This window comes from Chrysemys picta, chromosome 22, assembly GCF_011386835.1.
Source record: "Chrysemys picta bellii isolate R12L10 chromosome 22, ASM1138683v2, whole genome shotgun sequence".
NCBI lineage: Eukaryota > Metazoa > Chordata > Testudines > Emydidae > Chrysemys > Chrysemys picta.
Genome location: NC_088812.1, coordinates 5,261,191 through 5,276,961, shown reverse-complemented (window position 1 = coordinate 5,276,961; position 15,771 = coordinate 5,261,191). Strand labels below are relative to the sequence as shown.

Below are 15,771 nucleotides of genomic sequence, written 5' to 3'. Positions count from 1 at the left end.
GTGTTAATTTACTAATTTACCCCTGGGATTCTTAACGCTATAATGAGCCTGCACCCACCTGGACTGCATGGGTGTCTCTATGCTGCACGTCCTGGCCCCTGAGAACATCCCAGTAACAGTGGGTTAGTAAACAGATCCTGCTACTCCAAAAGGGGGTCTGAGCCCCAGCTGAGCAGAGGTTGGCTGCTGTTGTGCCTAAGGCATGGGCTGGAACTCACAAGATCTGGCTTTAGTTCCCAGTTTTGCCGCTGACTCCATGTGTGACCTTGAAAGAGTCACTTCATTTCTCTGTGCCTCAGTTTCACTATCTGTGAAATGGGTAACATTGCTTGTCTATTTGTATTGTAACCATCTCTCGCTCCATGTCCTTGCAGTGCCAGAGCAAGGGTACCCAATCTCAGTTCGGGTTTGTGCAGCACCTGGCACAAAGGGGCCCTAATCTCAGGTGGGGCTGGTAGGCAGCACTGTAATATAAATAAGTAATGGCTATAAGTGAAATCTATTTGCATCCTGGAAAACGACTGCGCTTGCTCCATAAATTTCACACACTCCTGGATGAATGGTCCTTATCCAGCGCTCCTCAGGGGTGGAGCATGTGGGTGGGGCACCATGTGTTGTTATTTCAAATGGAAACTCCCCATTCTCTCATCTTCCTTTTAGAGTTAAAGATGTCCAAAGAATTCAACATGTTTAACAGTCGACTTCTTAATGGTATGTTCTGCTGATGTTTCTCAAGAGGTTGGGCATGAACAGTTCCCTTGTCACAAGACGTGCACTAAAATCATGGGGGTTGCCCATGGGTGGGGTCTCTCCCTTTGAGGCGCCCATGTACCTCAGTTCTTTTCTACCCCCTGTTATTTGCAGTGTCCAAGGAGCTGGCTGGCAGGAAATGTCTGGGAGTGAGAACAATGAAACGGGGCATAGCACAATGTGCTGCCACAATTACCTCTTCCACATTAGCACAAGGAGAGCTTGGGCCCGACAAATACATTCCTTTCCTATTTAACTTTGCAACCAGCTAACCACACACAAACCGAGACAGGCTCCTAGTGGAAGCAGGCGGCTTTCTGCTCCGCACAGCAGTCAGAGCCCTGCATTGCTCTGGGAAGGCTGAACCTTTTCACTCTCAGCTTTGCTCTGCCCCTTTGAGCTGTCCAGCCACATTCCACGCCCGGGTGTAGTAATAGCAGCTGCACCGCACATCTTGGGGCCACTGGCAGCTCAGTGTAACATAGAGCAGCCCCAACGCAGCTCTACATTGTACCAAGGACACAGCTGATGTCCAGAATAATGAATCCCGGTGTTGACCACAGTGCACCTGTAGCGGAGGATCACAGCTAGCATTAGGTAATGGACATAAGAAGTCTAGGGTAATAACAGGGAGGAAATCATGTTTTACAGCAGCAGGGATGTCCCCAAAGTTATGGGTTTCCCTGCTGATAAATTTTACTCTGCCATCAAAAGTCTCATGTCTACAGTGTCCCAGGGTCTTGCTGAAGCCCAGCTGGATCGAGATGCTATCAGAAGAGATGCCCAGAGAAATCTGTCACTTCACCAGGACTATCTAGGTGAGAGGATAAAGGAAATGTTTCTAGTCCTTGTCTGTCTTCAAGGATCTTTTCTGGTCCTTACAGCTCAAGGAAGGAGAGAGTGGGGCCAACGGGGTCAGGTGCAGGGCTGGTGAACTTGATGTAGCTCCTTGGACTTCACTGGAGCTGATCAGACATACATCAGCTGGGGATCTGACCCCAGCTCAGACAGGACTCTAGATTATTGTGGGGTGTGGGAGAAACATAGGAGGTGGAAGCAGCTCTTAAAACTTGTTGAATAACATTGTCCTGCTCCTAGGATCACTGATTGTCCAATGAAATTTTGTTGTGATGAGGTCACGTTTCTACCAGTGTCTCATTGGCTGAGAGTGTTATCCTGCTGGGGAAGCCATGGGCATGAGTAGAATTGGTCTGTACAGGGAGTAGGCACATGCCTGGGGACCCCATAAAGACAATTCCTGCTTGGATGAATAGGAACTGAGACCCATCCTCTCCAGGAAATTCCCTTGACCATCTGAAGAAACGAAGCAGGAATATGGGCGGGAGAGGGGGAGCAGCCCTCCCAGAAGAGTGTGGTGGTGTGTCCCCAAACACCCAGCTAATGGCCTCTGCCAACTTACCTACAGTTAGTATTATTGCACAGGAGCAGGGCCAATAGGAGCCCTCATGCTGAGGTGTGCCTGATGCCCCTGGAATGTCTTAATGCAGTCCTGGATCTGACCTGTTTTTTCCACCACAGTTCCCCTGAGTGGGTCATTGACTGGATCTCTCTTAATAAAGACTGGTGTTAATTTGCTAGTTTGCCCCTGCGACTCTAATGACCCTGAACCCATCTGGAATGCATGACTGTCTTTGTGCAGCATGTCCTGGGCACTCAGAACTTCACAGTAACAGGGGGTTAGTACTCAAATCCTGCTACTCCAAAGGGGGTCTAAGCAACAGCTGAGTAGAGGTTGGCTGCTCTTGTGCCTAAGGCATGGGCTGGAACTCACAAGATCTGGCTTTAGTTCCCAGTTTTGCCGCTGACTCCATGTGTGACCTTTAAAGAGTCACATCATTTCTCTGTGCCTCAGTTTCACTATCTGTGAAATGGGTAACATTTCTTGTCTCTTTGTATTGTAACCATTTCTCGCTCTGTGTCCTTGCAGTGCCAGAGCAAGGGTACCCAATCTCAGTTCGGGTTTGTGCAGCACCTGGCACAAAGGGGCCCTAATCTCAGGTGGGGCTGGTAGGCAGCACTGTAATATAAATAAGTAATAGCTATAAGTGAAATCTATTTGCATCCTGGAAAACAACTGCGCTTGCTCCATAAATTTCACACACTCCTGGATGAATGGTCCTTATCCAGCGCTCCTCAGGGGTGGAGCATGTGGGTGGGGCACCATGTGTTGTTATTTCAAATGGAAACTCCCCATTCTCTCATCTTCCTTTTAGAGTTAAAGATGTCCAAAGAATTCAACGTGTTTAACAGTCGACTTCTTAATGGTACGTTCTGCTGATGTTTCTCAAGAGGTTGGGCATAAACAGTTCCCTTGTCACAAGACGTGCACTAAAATCATGGGGGGTTGCCCATGGGTGGGGTCTCTCCCTTTGAGGCACCCATGTACCTCAGTTCTTTTCTGCCCCCTGTTGTTTCCAGTGTCCAAGGAGCTGGCTGGCAGGAAATGTCTGGGAGTGAGAACAATGAAACGGGGCATAGCACAATGCGCTGCCACAATTGCCTCTTCCACATAACACAAGGAGAGCTTGGGCTCGACAAATACATTCCTTTCCTATTTAACTTTGCAACCAGCTAACCACACACAAACCGAAACAGGCTCCTCGTGGCAGCAGGCGGCTTTGTGCTCTAGACAGCAGTCAGAGCCCTGCATTGCTCTGGGAAGGCTGAACCTTTTCACTCTCAGCTTTGCTCTGCCCCTTTGAGCTGTCCAGCCACATTCCACGCCCGGGTGTAGTAATAGCAGCTGCACCGCATCTCTTGGGGCCACTGGCAGCTCAGTGTAACATAGAGCAGCCCCAACGCAGCTCTACATTGTACCAAGGACACAGCTGATGTCCAGAATAATGAATCCCGGTGTTGAGCACAGTGCACCTGTAGCGGAGGATCACAGCTAGCACGAGGTAATGGACATAGGAAGTCTAGGGTAATAACAGGGAGGAAATCATGTTTTACAGCAGCAGGGATGTCCCCAAAGTTATGGGTTTCCCCTGCTGATAAATTTTACTCTGCTATCAAAAGTCTCATGTCTACAGTGTCCCGGGGTCTTGCCGAAGCCCAGCTGGATCGAGATGCTATCAGAAGAGATGCCCAGAGAAATCTATCAGATCACAAGGACTATCTAGGTGAGAGGATAAAGGAAATGTTTCTATCCCTTGTCGGTCTTCAAGGATCGTTTCTGGTCCTTACAGCTCAAGGGAGGAGAGAGTGGGGCCCACGGGGTCAGGTGCAGGGCTGGTGAACTTGATGTAGCTCCTTGGACTTCACTGGAGCTGATCAGACATACATCAGCTGGGGATCTGACCCCAGCTCAGACAGGACTGTAGATTATTGTGGGGTGTGGGAGAAACATAGGAGGTGGAAGCAGCTCTTAAAAGTTGTTGGATAACATTGTCCTGCTCCTAGGATCACTGATTATCCAATGAAATTTTGTTGTGATGAGGTCACGTTTCTACCAGTGTCTCATTGGCTGAGAGTTTTATCCTGCTGGGGAAGCCATGGGCATGAGTAGAACTGGTCTGTACAGGGAGTAGGCACATGCCTGGGGCCCCCATAAAGACAATTCCTGCTTGGATGAATAGGAACTGAGACCCATCCTCTCCAGGAAATTCCCTTGACCATCTGAAGAAACGAAGCAGGAATATGGGCGGGGTGGGGGGGGCAGCTCTCCCAGAAGAGTGTGGTGGTGTGTCCCCAAACACCCAGCTAATGGCCTCTGCCAACTTACCTACAGTTGGTATTATTGCACAGGGGTAGGGCCAATAGGAGCCCTCATGCTGAGGTGTCCCTGATTGCCCCTGGAATGTCTTAATGCAGTCCTGGATCTGACCTGTTTTTTCCACCACAGTTCCCCTGAGTGGGTCATTGACTGGATCTCTCTTAATAAAGACTGGTGTTAATTTGCTAATTTGCCCCTGGGACTCTAATGACCCTGAACCCATCTGGAATGCATGACTGTCTTTGTGCAGCATGTCCTGGGCACTCAGAACTTCACAGTAACAGTGGGTTAGTACTCAAATCCTGCTACTCCAAAACAGGGTCTGAGCCCCAGCTGAGCAGAGGTTGGCTGCTCTTGTGCCTAAGGCATGGGCTGGAACTCACAAGATCTGGCTTTAGTTCCCAGTTTTGCCGCTGACTCCATGTGTGACCTTTAAAGAGTCACATCATTTCTCTGTGCCTCAGTTTCACTATCTGTGAAATGGGTAACATTGCTTGTCTATTTGTATTGTAACCATTTCTCGCTCTGTGTCCTTGCAGTGCCAGAGCAAGGGTACCCAATCTCAGTTCGGGTTTGTGCAGCACCTGGCACAAAGGGGCCCTAATCTCAGGTGGGGCAGGTAGGCAGCACTGTAATATAAATAAGTAATAGCTATAAGTGAAATCTATTTGCATCCTGGAAAACAACTGCGCTTGCTCCATAAATTTCACACACTCCTGGATGAATGGTCCTTATCCAGCGCTCCTCAGGGGTGGAGCAGGTGGGTGGGGCACCATGTGTTGTTATTTCAAATGGAAACTCCCCATTCTCTCATCTTCCTTTTAGAGTTAAAGATGTCCAAAGAATTCAACGTGTTTAACAGTCGACTTCTTAATGGTATGTTCTGCTGATGTTTCTCAAGAGGTTGGGCATCAACTGTTCCCTTGTCACAAGACGTGCACTAAAATCATGGGGGTTGCCCATGGGTGGGGTCTCTCCCTTTGACACGCCCATGTACCTCAGTTCTTTTCTGCCCCCTGTTATTTGCAGTGTCCAAGGAGCTGGCTGGCAGGAAATGTCTGGGAGTGAGAACAATGCAATGGGGGCAAAGCACAATGTGCTGCCACAATTACCCCTTCCACATTAACACAAGGAGAGCTTGGGCCCGACAAATACATTCCTTTCCTCTTTAACTTTGCAACCAGCTAACCACACACAAACCGAGACAGGCTCCTCGTGGAAGCAGGCGGCTTTCTGCTCCGCACAGCAGTCAGAGCCCTGCATTGCTCTGGGAAGGCTGAACCTTTTCACTCTCAGCTTTGCTCTGCCCCTTTGAGCTGTCCAGCCACATTCCACGCCCGGGTGTAGTAATAGCAGCTGCACCGCATATCTTGGGGCCACTGGCAGCTCAGTGTAACATAGAGCAGCCCCAACGCAGCTCTACATTGTACCAAGGACACAGCTGATGTCCAGAATAATGAATCCCGGTGTTGACCACAGTGCACCTGTAGCGGAGGATCACAGCTAGCATGAGGTAATGGACATAAGAAGTCTAGGGTAATAACAGGGAGGAAATCATGTTTTACAGCAGCAGGGATGTCCCCAAAGTTATGGGTTTCCCCTGCTGATAAATTTTACTCTGCTATCAAAAGTCTCATGTCTACAGTGTCCCAGGGTCTTGCCGAAGCCCAGCTGGATCGAGATACGATTAGAAGAGATGTCAAGAGAAATCTATCAGATCACAAGGACTATCTAGGTGAGAGGATAAAGGAAATGTTTCTATCCCTTGTCGGTCTTCAAGGATCGTTTCTGGTCCTTACAGCTCAAGGGAGGAGAGAGTGGGGCCCACGGGGTCAGGTGCAGGGCTGGTGAACTTGATGTAGCTCCTTGGACTTCACTGGAGCTGATCAGACATACATCAGCTGGGGATCTGACCCCAGCTCAGACAGGACTGTAGATTATTGTGGGGTGTGGGAGAAACATAGGAGGTGGAAGCAGCTCTTAAAAGTTGTTGGATAACATTGTCCTGCTCCTAGGATCACTGATTGTCCAATGAAATTTTGTTTTGATGAGGTCACGTTTCTACCAGTGTCTCATTGGCTGAGAGTGTTATCCTGCTGGGGAAGCCATGGGCATGAGCGGAATTGGTCTGTAGAGGGAGTAGGCGCATGCCTGGGGCCCCCATAAAAACACTCCTCCTTGGGTGAGTGGGAACTGAGACCCGTCTCCTTCAGGAAATTCCCTTGACCATCTGAAGAAAGGAAGCAGGAATATGGGCCGCGGGGGCAGCCCTCACAGAAGAGTGTGGTGGTGTGTCCCCAAACACCCAGCAAATGACCCCTCCCAACCTACCTACAGTTGGTATTGTTGCACAGGGGTAGGAGCAATAGGAGCCCTCATGCTGAGGTGTCCCTGATGCCCCTGGATTGTCTTAATGCAGTCCTGGATCTGACCTGTTTTTTCCACCACAGTTCCCCTGAGTGGGTCATTGACTGGATCTCTCTTAATAAAGACTGGTGTTAATTTGCTAATTTGCCCCTGGGACTCTAATGAGCCTGAACCCATCTGGACTGCATGGTTGACTTTGTGCAGCATGTCCTGGGCACTCAGAACTTCACAGTAACAGTGGGTTAGTACTCAAATCCTGCTACTCCAAAACAGGGTCTGAGCCCCAGCTGAGCAGAGGTTGGCTGCTGTTGTGCCTAAGGCATGGGCTGGAACTCACAAGATCTGGCTTTAGTTCCCAGTTTTGCCGCTGACTCCATGTGTGACCTTGAAAGAGTCACTTCATTTCTCTGTGCCTCATTTTCACTATCTGTGAAATGGGTAACATTTCTTGTCTATTTGTATTCTAACCATTTCTCGCTCCGTGTCCTTGCAGTGCCAGAGCAAGGGTACCCAATCTCAATTCGGGTTTGCGCAGCACATGGCTCAAAGGGGCCCTAATCTCAGCTGGGGCTGGTAGGCAGCACTGTAATATAAAAAGAAGAAGAGGAGTACTTGTGGCACCTTAGAGACTAACAAATTTATTAGAGCATAAGCTTTCGTGGACTACAGCCCACTTCTTCAGATCCGAAGAAGTGGGCTGTAGTCCACAAAAGCTTATACTCTAATAAATTTGTTAGTCTCTAAGGTGCCACAAGTACTCCTCTTCTTCTTTTTGCGGATATAGACTAACACGCCTGCTACTCTGAAACTGTAATATAAATAAGTAATGGCTATAAGTGAAATCTATTTGCATCCTGGAAAACAACTGCGCTTGCTCCATAAATTTCACACACTCCTGGATGAATGGTCCTTATCCAGCGCTCCTCAGGGGTGGAGCATGTGGGTGGGGCACCATGTGTTGTTATTTCAAATGGAAACTCCGCATTCTCTCATCTTCCTTTTAGAGTTAAAGATGTCCAAAGAATTCAACGTATTTAACAGTCGACTTCTTAATGGTAGGTTCTGCTGATGTTTCTCAAGAGGTTGGGCATCAACTGTTCCCTTGTCACAAGACGTGCACTAAAATCATGGGGGTTGCCCATGGGTGGGGTCTCTCCCTTTGAGGCGCCCATGTACCTCAGTTCTTTTCCGCCCCCTGTTATTTGCAGTGTCCAAGGAGCTGGCTGGCAGGAAATGTCTGGGAGTGAGAACAATGCAATGGGGGCATAGCACAATGCGCTGCCACAATCACCTCTTCCACATTAACACAAGGAGAGCTTGGGCCCGACAAATACATTCCTTTCCTATTTAACTTTGCAACCAGCTAACCACACACAAACCGAGACAGGCTCCTCGTGGCAGCAGGCGGCTTTCTGCTCCGCACAGCAGTCAGAGCCCTGCATTGCTCTGGGAAGGCTGATCCTTTTCACTCTCAGCTTTGCTCTGCCCCTTTGAGCTGTCCAGCCACATTCCACGCCCGGGTGTAGTAATAGCAGCTGCACCGCATCTCTTCGGGCCACTGGCAGCTCAGTGTAACATAGAGCAGCCCCAACGCAGCTCTACATTGTACCAAGGACAGAGCTGCTGTCCAGAATAATGAATCCCGGTGTTGACCACAGTGCACCTGTAGTGGAGGATCACAGCTAGCATGAGGTAATGGACATAAGAAGTCTAGGGTAATAACAGGGAGGAAATCATGTTTTACAGCAGCAGGGATGTCCCCAAAGTTATGGGTTTCCCCTGCTGATAAATTTTACTCTGCCATCAAAAGTCTCATGTCTACAGTTTCCCAGGGTCTTGCTGAAGCCCAGCTGGATCGAGATGCTATCAGAAGAGATGCCCAGAGAAATCTGTCACTTCAGCAGGACTATCTAGGTGAGAGGATAAAGGAAATGTTTCTAGTCCTTGTCGGTCTTCAAGGATCTTTTCTGGTCCTTACACCTCAAGGGAGGAGAGAGTGAGGCCCACGGGGTCAGGTGCAGGGCTGGTGAAGTTGTTGTAGCTTCTTGGACTTCAGTGGAGCTGATCAGACATACATCAGCTGGGGATCTGACCCCAGCTCAGACAGGACTGTAGATTATTGTGGGGTGTGGGAGAAACATAGGAGGTGGAAGCAGCTCTTAAAAGTTGTTGAATAACATTGTCCTGCTCCTAGGATCACTGATTATCCAATGAAATTTTGTTGTGATGAGGTCACGTTTCTACCAGTGTCTCATTGGCTGAGAGTTTTATCCTGCTGGGGAAGCCTTGGGCATGAGTGGAATTGGTCTGTACAGGGAGTAGGCACATGCCTGGGGCCCCCATAAAGACAATTCCTGCTTGGATGAATAGGAACTGAGACCCATCCTCTCCAGGAAATTCCCTTGACCATCTGAAGAAACGAAGCAGGAATATGGGCGGGGCGGGGGGGTGCAGCCCTCCCAGAAGAGTGTGGTGGTGTGTCCCCAAACACCCAGCTAATGGCCTCTGACAACTTATCTACAGTTGGTATTATTGCACAGGAGCAGGGCCAATAGGAGCCCTCATGCTGAGGTGTCCCTGATGCCCCTGGATTGTCTTAATGCAGTCCTGGATCTGACCTGTTTTTTCCACCACAGTTCCCCTGAGTGGGTCATTGACTGGATCTCTCTTAATAAAGACTGGTGTTAATTTCCTAATTTGCCCCTGTGACTCTAATGAGCCTGAACCCATCTGGACTGCATGGTTGTCTTTGTGCAGCATGTCCTGGGCACTCAGAACTTCACAGTAACAGTGGGTTAGTACTCAAATCCTGCTACTCCAAAACAGGGTCTGAGCCCCAGCTGAGTAGAGATTGGCTGCTCTTGTGCCTAAGGCATGGGCTGGAACTCACAAGATCTGACTTCAGTGCCCAGTTTTGCCACTCACTCCATGTGTGACCTTTAACGAGTCACTTCATTTCTCTGTGCCTCAGTTTCACTATCTGTGAATTGGGTAACATTGCTTGTCTATTTGTATTGTAACCGTCTCTCACTCTGTGTCTATGCAGTGCCAGAGCAAGGGTACCCAATCTGCGTTTGTACAGCACCTTGCACAAAGGGGCCCTAAGCTCTGGTGGGGCTCGTAGGTGGCACTCTGATATAAATAAGTAATAGCTATAAGTGAAACCTTTCTGGTATCAGGCCCATCCCGTGCAAACATGAGCTGGAGTCTGATCTCGGTTCTGCTGGTGTCAGTGCCGTGACTATGGATTTAGATCTACGTAGAAAAGCCCTGTGATGCAGAAGTGGAGTGTGGGCTACGTCATTGTGAGCCTACTGAGGTAAAAATTCCCTCACTGAATACAACAGTTGGCTTGAAGGAAAATCAATGAGGTGCTTAGATAATATAATGGTGGACTCCAGTATCAGAGCATAGATAGGTCGAAGGCTGTAAATGCAGACGGAGAGTGTGTTTGCGGATGAATGGACGCATAGAAATTTCCAGCTGCTGTGAAGGAAGGTCTGAGACAGCCTAGAAATATCAACCTGTTGATTTCAGTGGCATTTTTCTACCCCCTGCCTGCCCTGACAGAGATAAAGTCGAAGGAGCTGGATGAGGTGAAAAGGAACCATGACAGACTCCAGGAGGTCTTGAGCAGGGTGCAGGAGGAGTTACGGAACCTCACAGGTAAAGAGGCACCGGGCAGGGCTGTGGCCCCTGTGACAGCATTAACTTCAAATGCTCAGAGTCAATGAAAGGCAACAGGGAACAGCACATTTGTCTGTCCTTTTCCCAATAGTCCTATAGCCTGTGTAGCTCCCCCTGCACTGAAACTGACCACATCTCTCCAGCTGGCTGTAGCGCCGGCACAGATGTCTCCTTTGCCACTCTCCTGTCTGGCCCCGATTCTCTCATTGGTTCTATGCCTTGGGCACCAGAGTTGGTGTAGAGCCAGCGAGAGATTCGGGGACCCATAGGCCATTCCCTGATACCTGCCCTCCACCCAATGGAAACAGACACAGCTGATAATCTTGGCCCTAGTTGGCTAAATACATAATGAAGCCTAACATGAGAGGGATACAATACTGTATGGCAGAAGCCACCAGATGGTGCTGTTGTACATCAGCTTGCAAGTTCTCTTTCCAAGCATGTCAGCTGTATTCAGTCTTTGAAGACATGCTATGTCGTTATTTGCAGGCTGTGATATTTTTGGAGGGGAGCTGTTGCAACTAGCAAGGGAGTTTGCTCCCTGCCTGACACACTCTAACTAGAGTCAGTTCTTGGGGCACAGTTGTACCCAGGAAACTGGGCATGAGTGTCTGGGCTGAGATCACAGACTGGCCTGCTTTTTGTTTATGGGCACCCCGTTTTCAGGACTAGTGCACAGAGCGAAAATCAACAAGTTATACTAGGAAAATATTAACTCGCTGATTTATTTTTCAATGGGAAAGCGACCTACCAGGGCCTGCCATCTGCTACCACATGTCAGAGGGGTGACACTGCCATGTAACTTATAAAACCACTCCATAGAGGATGAATACAAATGTATGAATATTTGCAACAAACTATTTGGCAAACTTTTCAGGAGGGTGCGGGGAAATTTCTTCGTGAAATTTATTAATAAGTCCAAATACTGAATAAATGCTAGAATTTCTTTAACTGCTTGTGAGCACTTGGACTGCATTTTCACTCTCTAATCCAGGCTTGTCCAATAATTTTGACTTCTCACAGAATTCACCTCCATAAAATGTCCACCTGGCTGGCAGCAGTTTCAGAAAAGTTGCTACTTCTTTTCAACATCAGATAAATCCTGGGAGGATGCTAAGCAGTTCTGTACCGATCACGGGTCTCACCTGGTTATTGTTAACACCGAAGAGGAACAGGTAAGCCAGCCACTCAGATTCCTATTGTGTATCATGCAGAATGGAAGGAATTAAGCTCAAGGGGCCAAATTCTCTGCTGTTACACCAGGGTGAATCTGGAGTTTCTCTAGATTTACCCCAGCGAACCTAAGATCACAGTCTGTCCCAAGTTCTTGGGAATTTAGCAATATCTTTGGGTGTAGCTTGCTGCTCAAGGGACATTGAGGGGACCTGGATACTTACAGTCATTTGAAAAATGTTGCGTGAGCTTTGTGAACAGAAATCTCTGTGTCAAATGTGGATGGTTTGATGTGAATCAAAATTCATGTGTGTGTTGGGGGCAGTTCTAATCCCGTGTGAATCCAAATCACAGAGTTTCATGGGGACCTAAAAATAACATTTGATTGCTTCTGACCTGGGCAGGATTTCAGCTGCTGACCCAGAGGTAAAATGCTTTTCACAGCAGTTCACTACTACACTAGGAAAGGCCTTTTGATATCCTGTTGAAGACCCTATTCCAGATTCCTCATCAAGACATTGGAGAAGGAATCCTGCCCTGAGGGAGAATCCACCTTAAGTTTTAAATTGAGCCCGGTGCCTGCTGGGAACAGGACTTTGGAAGACTAGTTGGTGCTGGGAGGGTGCCCATGTAGTGCAGAGGTGGGCAAGATACTGGTGTGAATCTGACTCACGAGCAGCACAGCTCATAGCATGTGTATTTCGCTATCCCGTCTTCAGTTCTGGATTTAAGGCTCCTCCAGTAACCAGGGTGCAGAATGGGACTTAACGGGGACTGTAAGATGATTCCTTGGTCCCCCTGCCTGGAGGAGACCTATGGCCATGATATTCACAGTCCCCAGAGGCAGACCCTCAGCAGCTGTAGAAGGATTGAAAATGATCTGCAGTCCTCAGGCAACAGCAGCATAATATTCAGCCTTATTATTATCACTTATCTGTATTGTGGTAGCTCCTAGAAGTACCAATCGGGGCCCTGTTGTGCTAGGTGCTGTACATACGTCACAAAAAGCAGGCCAGCATTCACCTCCCATTCTAAAGGGGAAATTTTCAGGGCTAAGGGCAGAGATGATGCATTTGAAGTACAGCTGATCAGAAAATGACTTTTTTTTTTCCTGTGGAAAATTTCATTTTTGGGGCAAACATTTCTACATTGCAATTTTTTGACTGAAAATCGAAACATTTCAGTTTGGAAATGCTGCTGCAATGCCTCATGGGAGCTGTAGTTTGGATGCCTCAGGCCCCCATTCTTTAGAGGTCAGACTACATCTCCCAATGGCCATTCCTCTTGAAGAGAGGAAGTGATGCATCATGGGAGTGCCTGGTGCATCATGGGAATGTAGGGTGGCCAGCACCAATGTAAAGGGCTGGGAAAACAGAGGGAGGGGTGAGAATCTACAGCGACAGACTCTGCTGGCCACAAACACGGGTCCCATGAAACCCCCTCACCTCCCCCCTCACCTTCTGCTTGGGATCATGATTGTCTCCTTCACCTATTTTCCCACATAGACGTTTTTGTCAAACCAAAGCACTAACTCCCACGTGTACTGGCTGGGCCTCAGGGACTCAATGAAGAAAGGGGCGTGGCGCTGGGTGGACGGCAGCCTCCTGTCTCTCAGGCAAGTCCCTCTTTGTTCAGTTTCTTTGGAGAGAGAACTGTCCCTTACAATCAGCTGTTTCTGCTTTATCTCCTGTCCCGCTAAAGAGCCAGATGGAGCACTGATAGGGGTCTCTGGTCCACTTTAGTGGCTAAAGCATGTAAAGAAGGTTATGAGTCTGCTACTGCCTCCATGCTAATGTCATCCAGGGTCAGCACAGAGCAGGGACTGGACGTGGGATGTTCCTGGGGAGCAGAAAGCTGCTTGACCATGGGGCATTCTGAATGTCCTGCTAAGGAACGGTGCTGGGGAGAACAGCAACATGGCCCAGGGGACAGGGCCATGGACAAGGAGGCAGCACTCCTGGGTTCTAGTCCCAGCCCCATGAGTGTGCTCTGCTGGCCGACTGAGAGGCACGTCTCTTCCTGCTCTGTGCCTCAGTTTCCTCACCTGTAAAATGCACTGAAAATTGATGTCGTCCAAGCTGAGAACAGCTCTGGCTTGAGCAGTGGCTGGGCCAGCTTCCCCCTCTTCAGTGGCTAGCCCCAACCTGCCATGGCCCTGACCTCCAGACACCACCTCAAGGAGTGAGTAGGCAGATCAGTCCATGCCCACCTGGACTCTCTCTGCTAAAACTATCAGACCAGTCAGTGCCCGTTGGCGGCAGTGACGTGGAGACGTGTCCCCTAGGAGCTGGCTCATTTCACACCACCTGGTTGGATTAGGTTTTCAAATCAGAGACCTCTAATTTCACGTGGCTTCGGTTTCCTTCTCAGTTTCTGGGGGCCCGGGGAACCCAACAATGCTGCTGAAGAGTGTGGCACCCTGCACTCTGACGGGAAGTGGAACGATTCCACCTGCTCTTCGACTGAGCACTGGATCTGCGAACGGCAGTGCTAGCTGAGTCCCTGAATCCACAGCAGGGAGGGGAGGTGTCACACAGGCTGCCCCACGTGGGACTGCTCCGGAGCTTTCATCTCTGTAAATCAGTGATTCTCAGACTGCCGCTCGTGAGCTGCAAGAGGCTCTTTAATGTGTCTTCTTTGGCTTTTTTCAGCACACGATATTACAACACTTTGATTTAATTATTAGCAGCTCTAAGTTATTAACCAATCTGGATGCTTTTACTATGTTATTAACCCATTAAGTTATCAGCCTGCACTAAGCTACTAACTTATTTGCTGTGAGAATAAGAGAGATAGATATAAAACTAAATATTTCCCATCACACTGTTTAAATATGACTAGTACTATAGTAAATGAAACAATGAATTCACCTACTGTGGCGCTTTTGCGTAATGGTGATGGCTAATTTGGCTCCTGAGGTCTGTCTGGCCTCCCCTCCATTTTCCCAGCCAGGGAGTGGGGAGTATTGACCTGGGAAGGTTGTAGGGGAGTTTTACTGGGGCTGTCTGCATTGGGGATGGGAGACTTTCCTTGAGGGAAGATACCTGAGCATGTAACATGAGAACCCAGGTGGGGGGTTGAAGATCACGTGACCTCCTGGCCCGGGGAAAGAGACAAAGGGAGAGGAGGGGCTGGAGAGTTGCAGTTTGGAGCTGGCTGTGAAAATGGAGGGGAGGCCAGACAGACCTCCTGACCTCCCCTAGCCCCCAAGATGGACCTGACTGAGAGGGGTCCTGTTGTCTGTACCTGCAAGACCTGTCTGGGACTGTGTTCCTGTCATCTAAATAAACCTTCTGTTTTACTGGCTGGCTGAGAGTCATGGTGAATTGCAGGAAGCCGGGGGTGCAGGGCCTTGTGTCCCGCAAACTGTGTGACAGCAGGATAAACATATTAATTAAACAACTGCTTGTTGGAGAGGTGATTTTCTAGCTGGTGCTGGGACGCAGCCCAATCTGCTGTAAATCAGATTCGGCATCACTGCTTTATAGTCCATAGGGCCAAATCCATAGCTGGTGTAATATAACTGGCATTCTGGGGCCACATCTCCAGCTGATTTAAATCAGCATTGCTCCTTGGAGTCACGCAGCCATATCCCCCGCTGGTGTGTATTTACATAGTTCCATTGTCTTCAAATAGCTCTATGCTGATTTCCACCAGCTGAAGATGTGGCCCAGAAAAGTGGTCATCTCTCTCTCTCTCTCTGTCTTTGATATCTGGGGAGTTTCTGTTCCGGGTGTTTTCTTTTTTAAATACCAGAGAGTTTGTTACAAACATTTTGCAGGCGTATGCAAATTCACAGATCACCTCTACTGGAGCATGGCAGCCTGTGTGGGTTTCTCTTTTAGTGGACGGTACAGGAGTGGGTTTACCACATTTACCAGGGGCATGCGAGTGAAAGTGTGCGACACCATGTGAATCAGTGTGAGAATGTATGTGCACACGCATGTGTATGTGCATCTGTGTATGTTTGTACATTGACACCAGCTAAGGAGCTCGCCTATTTAATTTAATGGACTTATTCATGATTTACACCCATATATACAAGATCAGAATGAACC

At 48.7% G+C, this 15,771-nt stretch overlaps 1 protein-coding gene across 8 annotated transcripts in view; it reads left to right on the top strand.

Moving 5' to 3' along the window:
* Positions 1-15,014, top strand: part of LOC101942095 (CD209 antigen-like protein C) — a 30,178-nt gene extending 15,164 nt beyond the window's left edge. For 2 of the 8 annotated variants that reach the window (XM_065576091.1, XM_065576090.1), the window contains exons 5-16: positions 661-711; positions 1,479-1,568; positions 2,985-3,035; positions 3,804-3,893; positions 5,312-5,362; positions 6,132-6,221; positions 7,858-7,908; positions 8,678-8,767; positions 10,424-10,519; positions 11,564-11,715; positions 13,219-13,328; positions 14,084-15,014. In XM_065576091.1, coding sequence (XP_065432163.1) covers positions 661-711; positions 1,479-1,568; positions 2,985-3,035; positions 3,804-3,893; positions 5,312-5,362; positions 6,132-6,221; positions 7,858-7,908; positions 8,678-8,767; positions 10,424-10,519; positions 11,564-11,715; positions 13,219-13,328; positions 14,084-14,207 — 1,046 coding nt within the window. In that variant the 3' untranslated portion in view covers positions 14,208-15,014. The remainder of the gene's footprint in view (positions 1-660; positions 712-1,478; positions 1,569-2,984; positions 3,036-3,803; positions 3,894-5,311; positions 5,363-6,131; positions 6,222-7,857; positions 7,909-8,677; positions 8,768-10,423; positions 10,520-11,563; positions 11,716-13,218; positions 13,329-14,083) is intronic. The other 6 variants (XR_010594443.1, XM_065576095.1, XM_065576094.1 and 3 more) reach the window with 6 other exon arrangements.
* Positions 15,015-15,771: the final 757 nt, after the last annotated feature.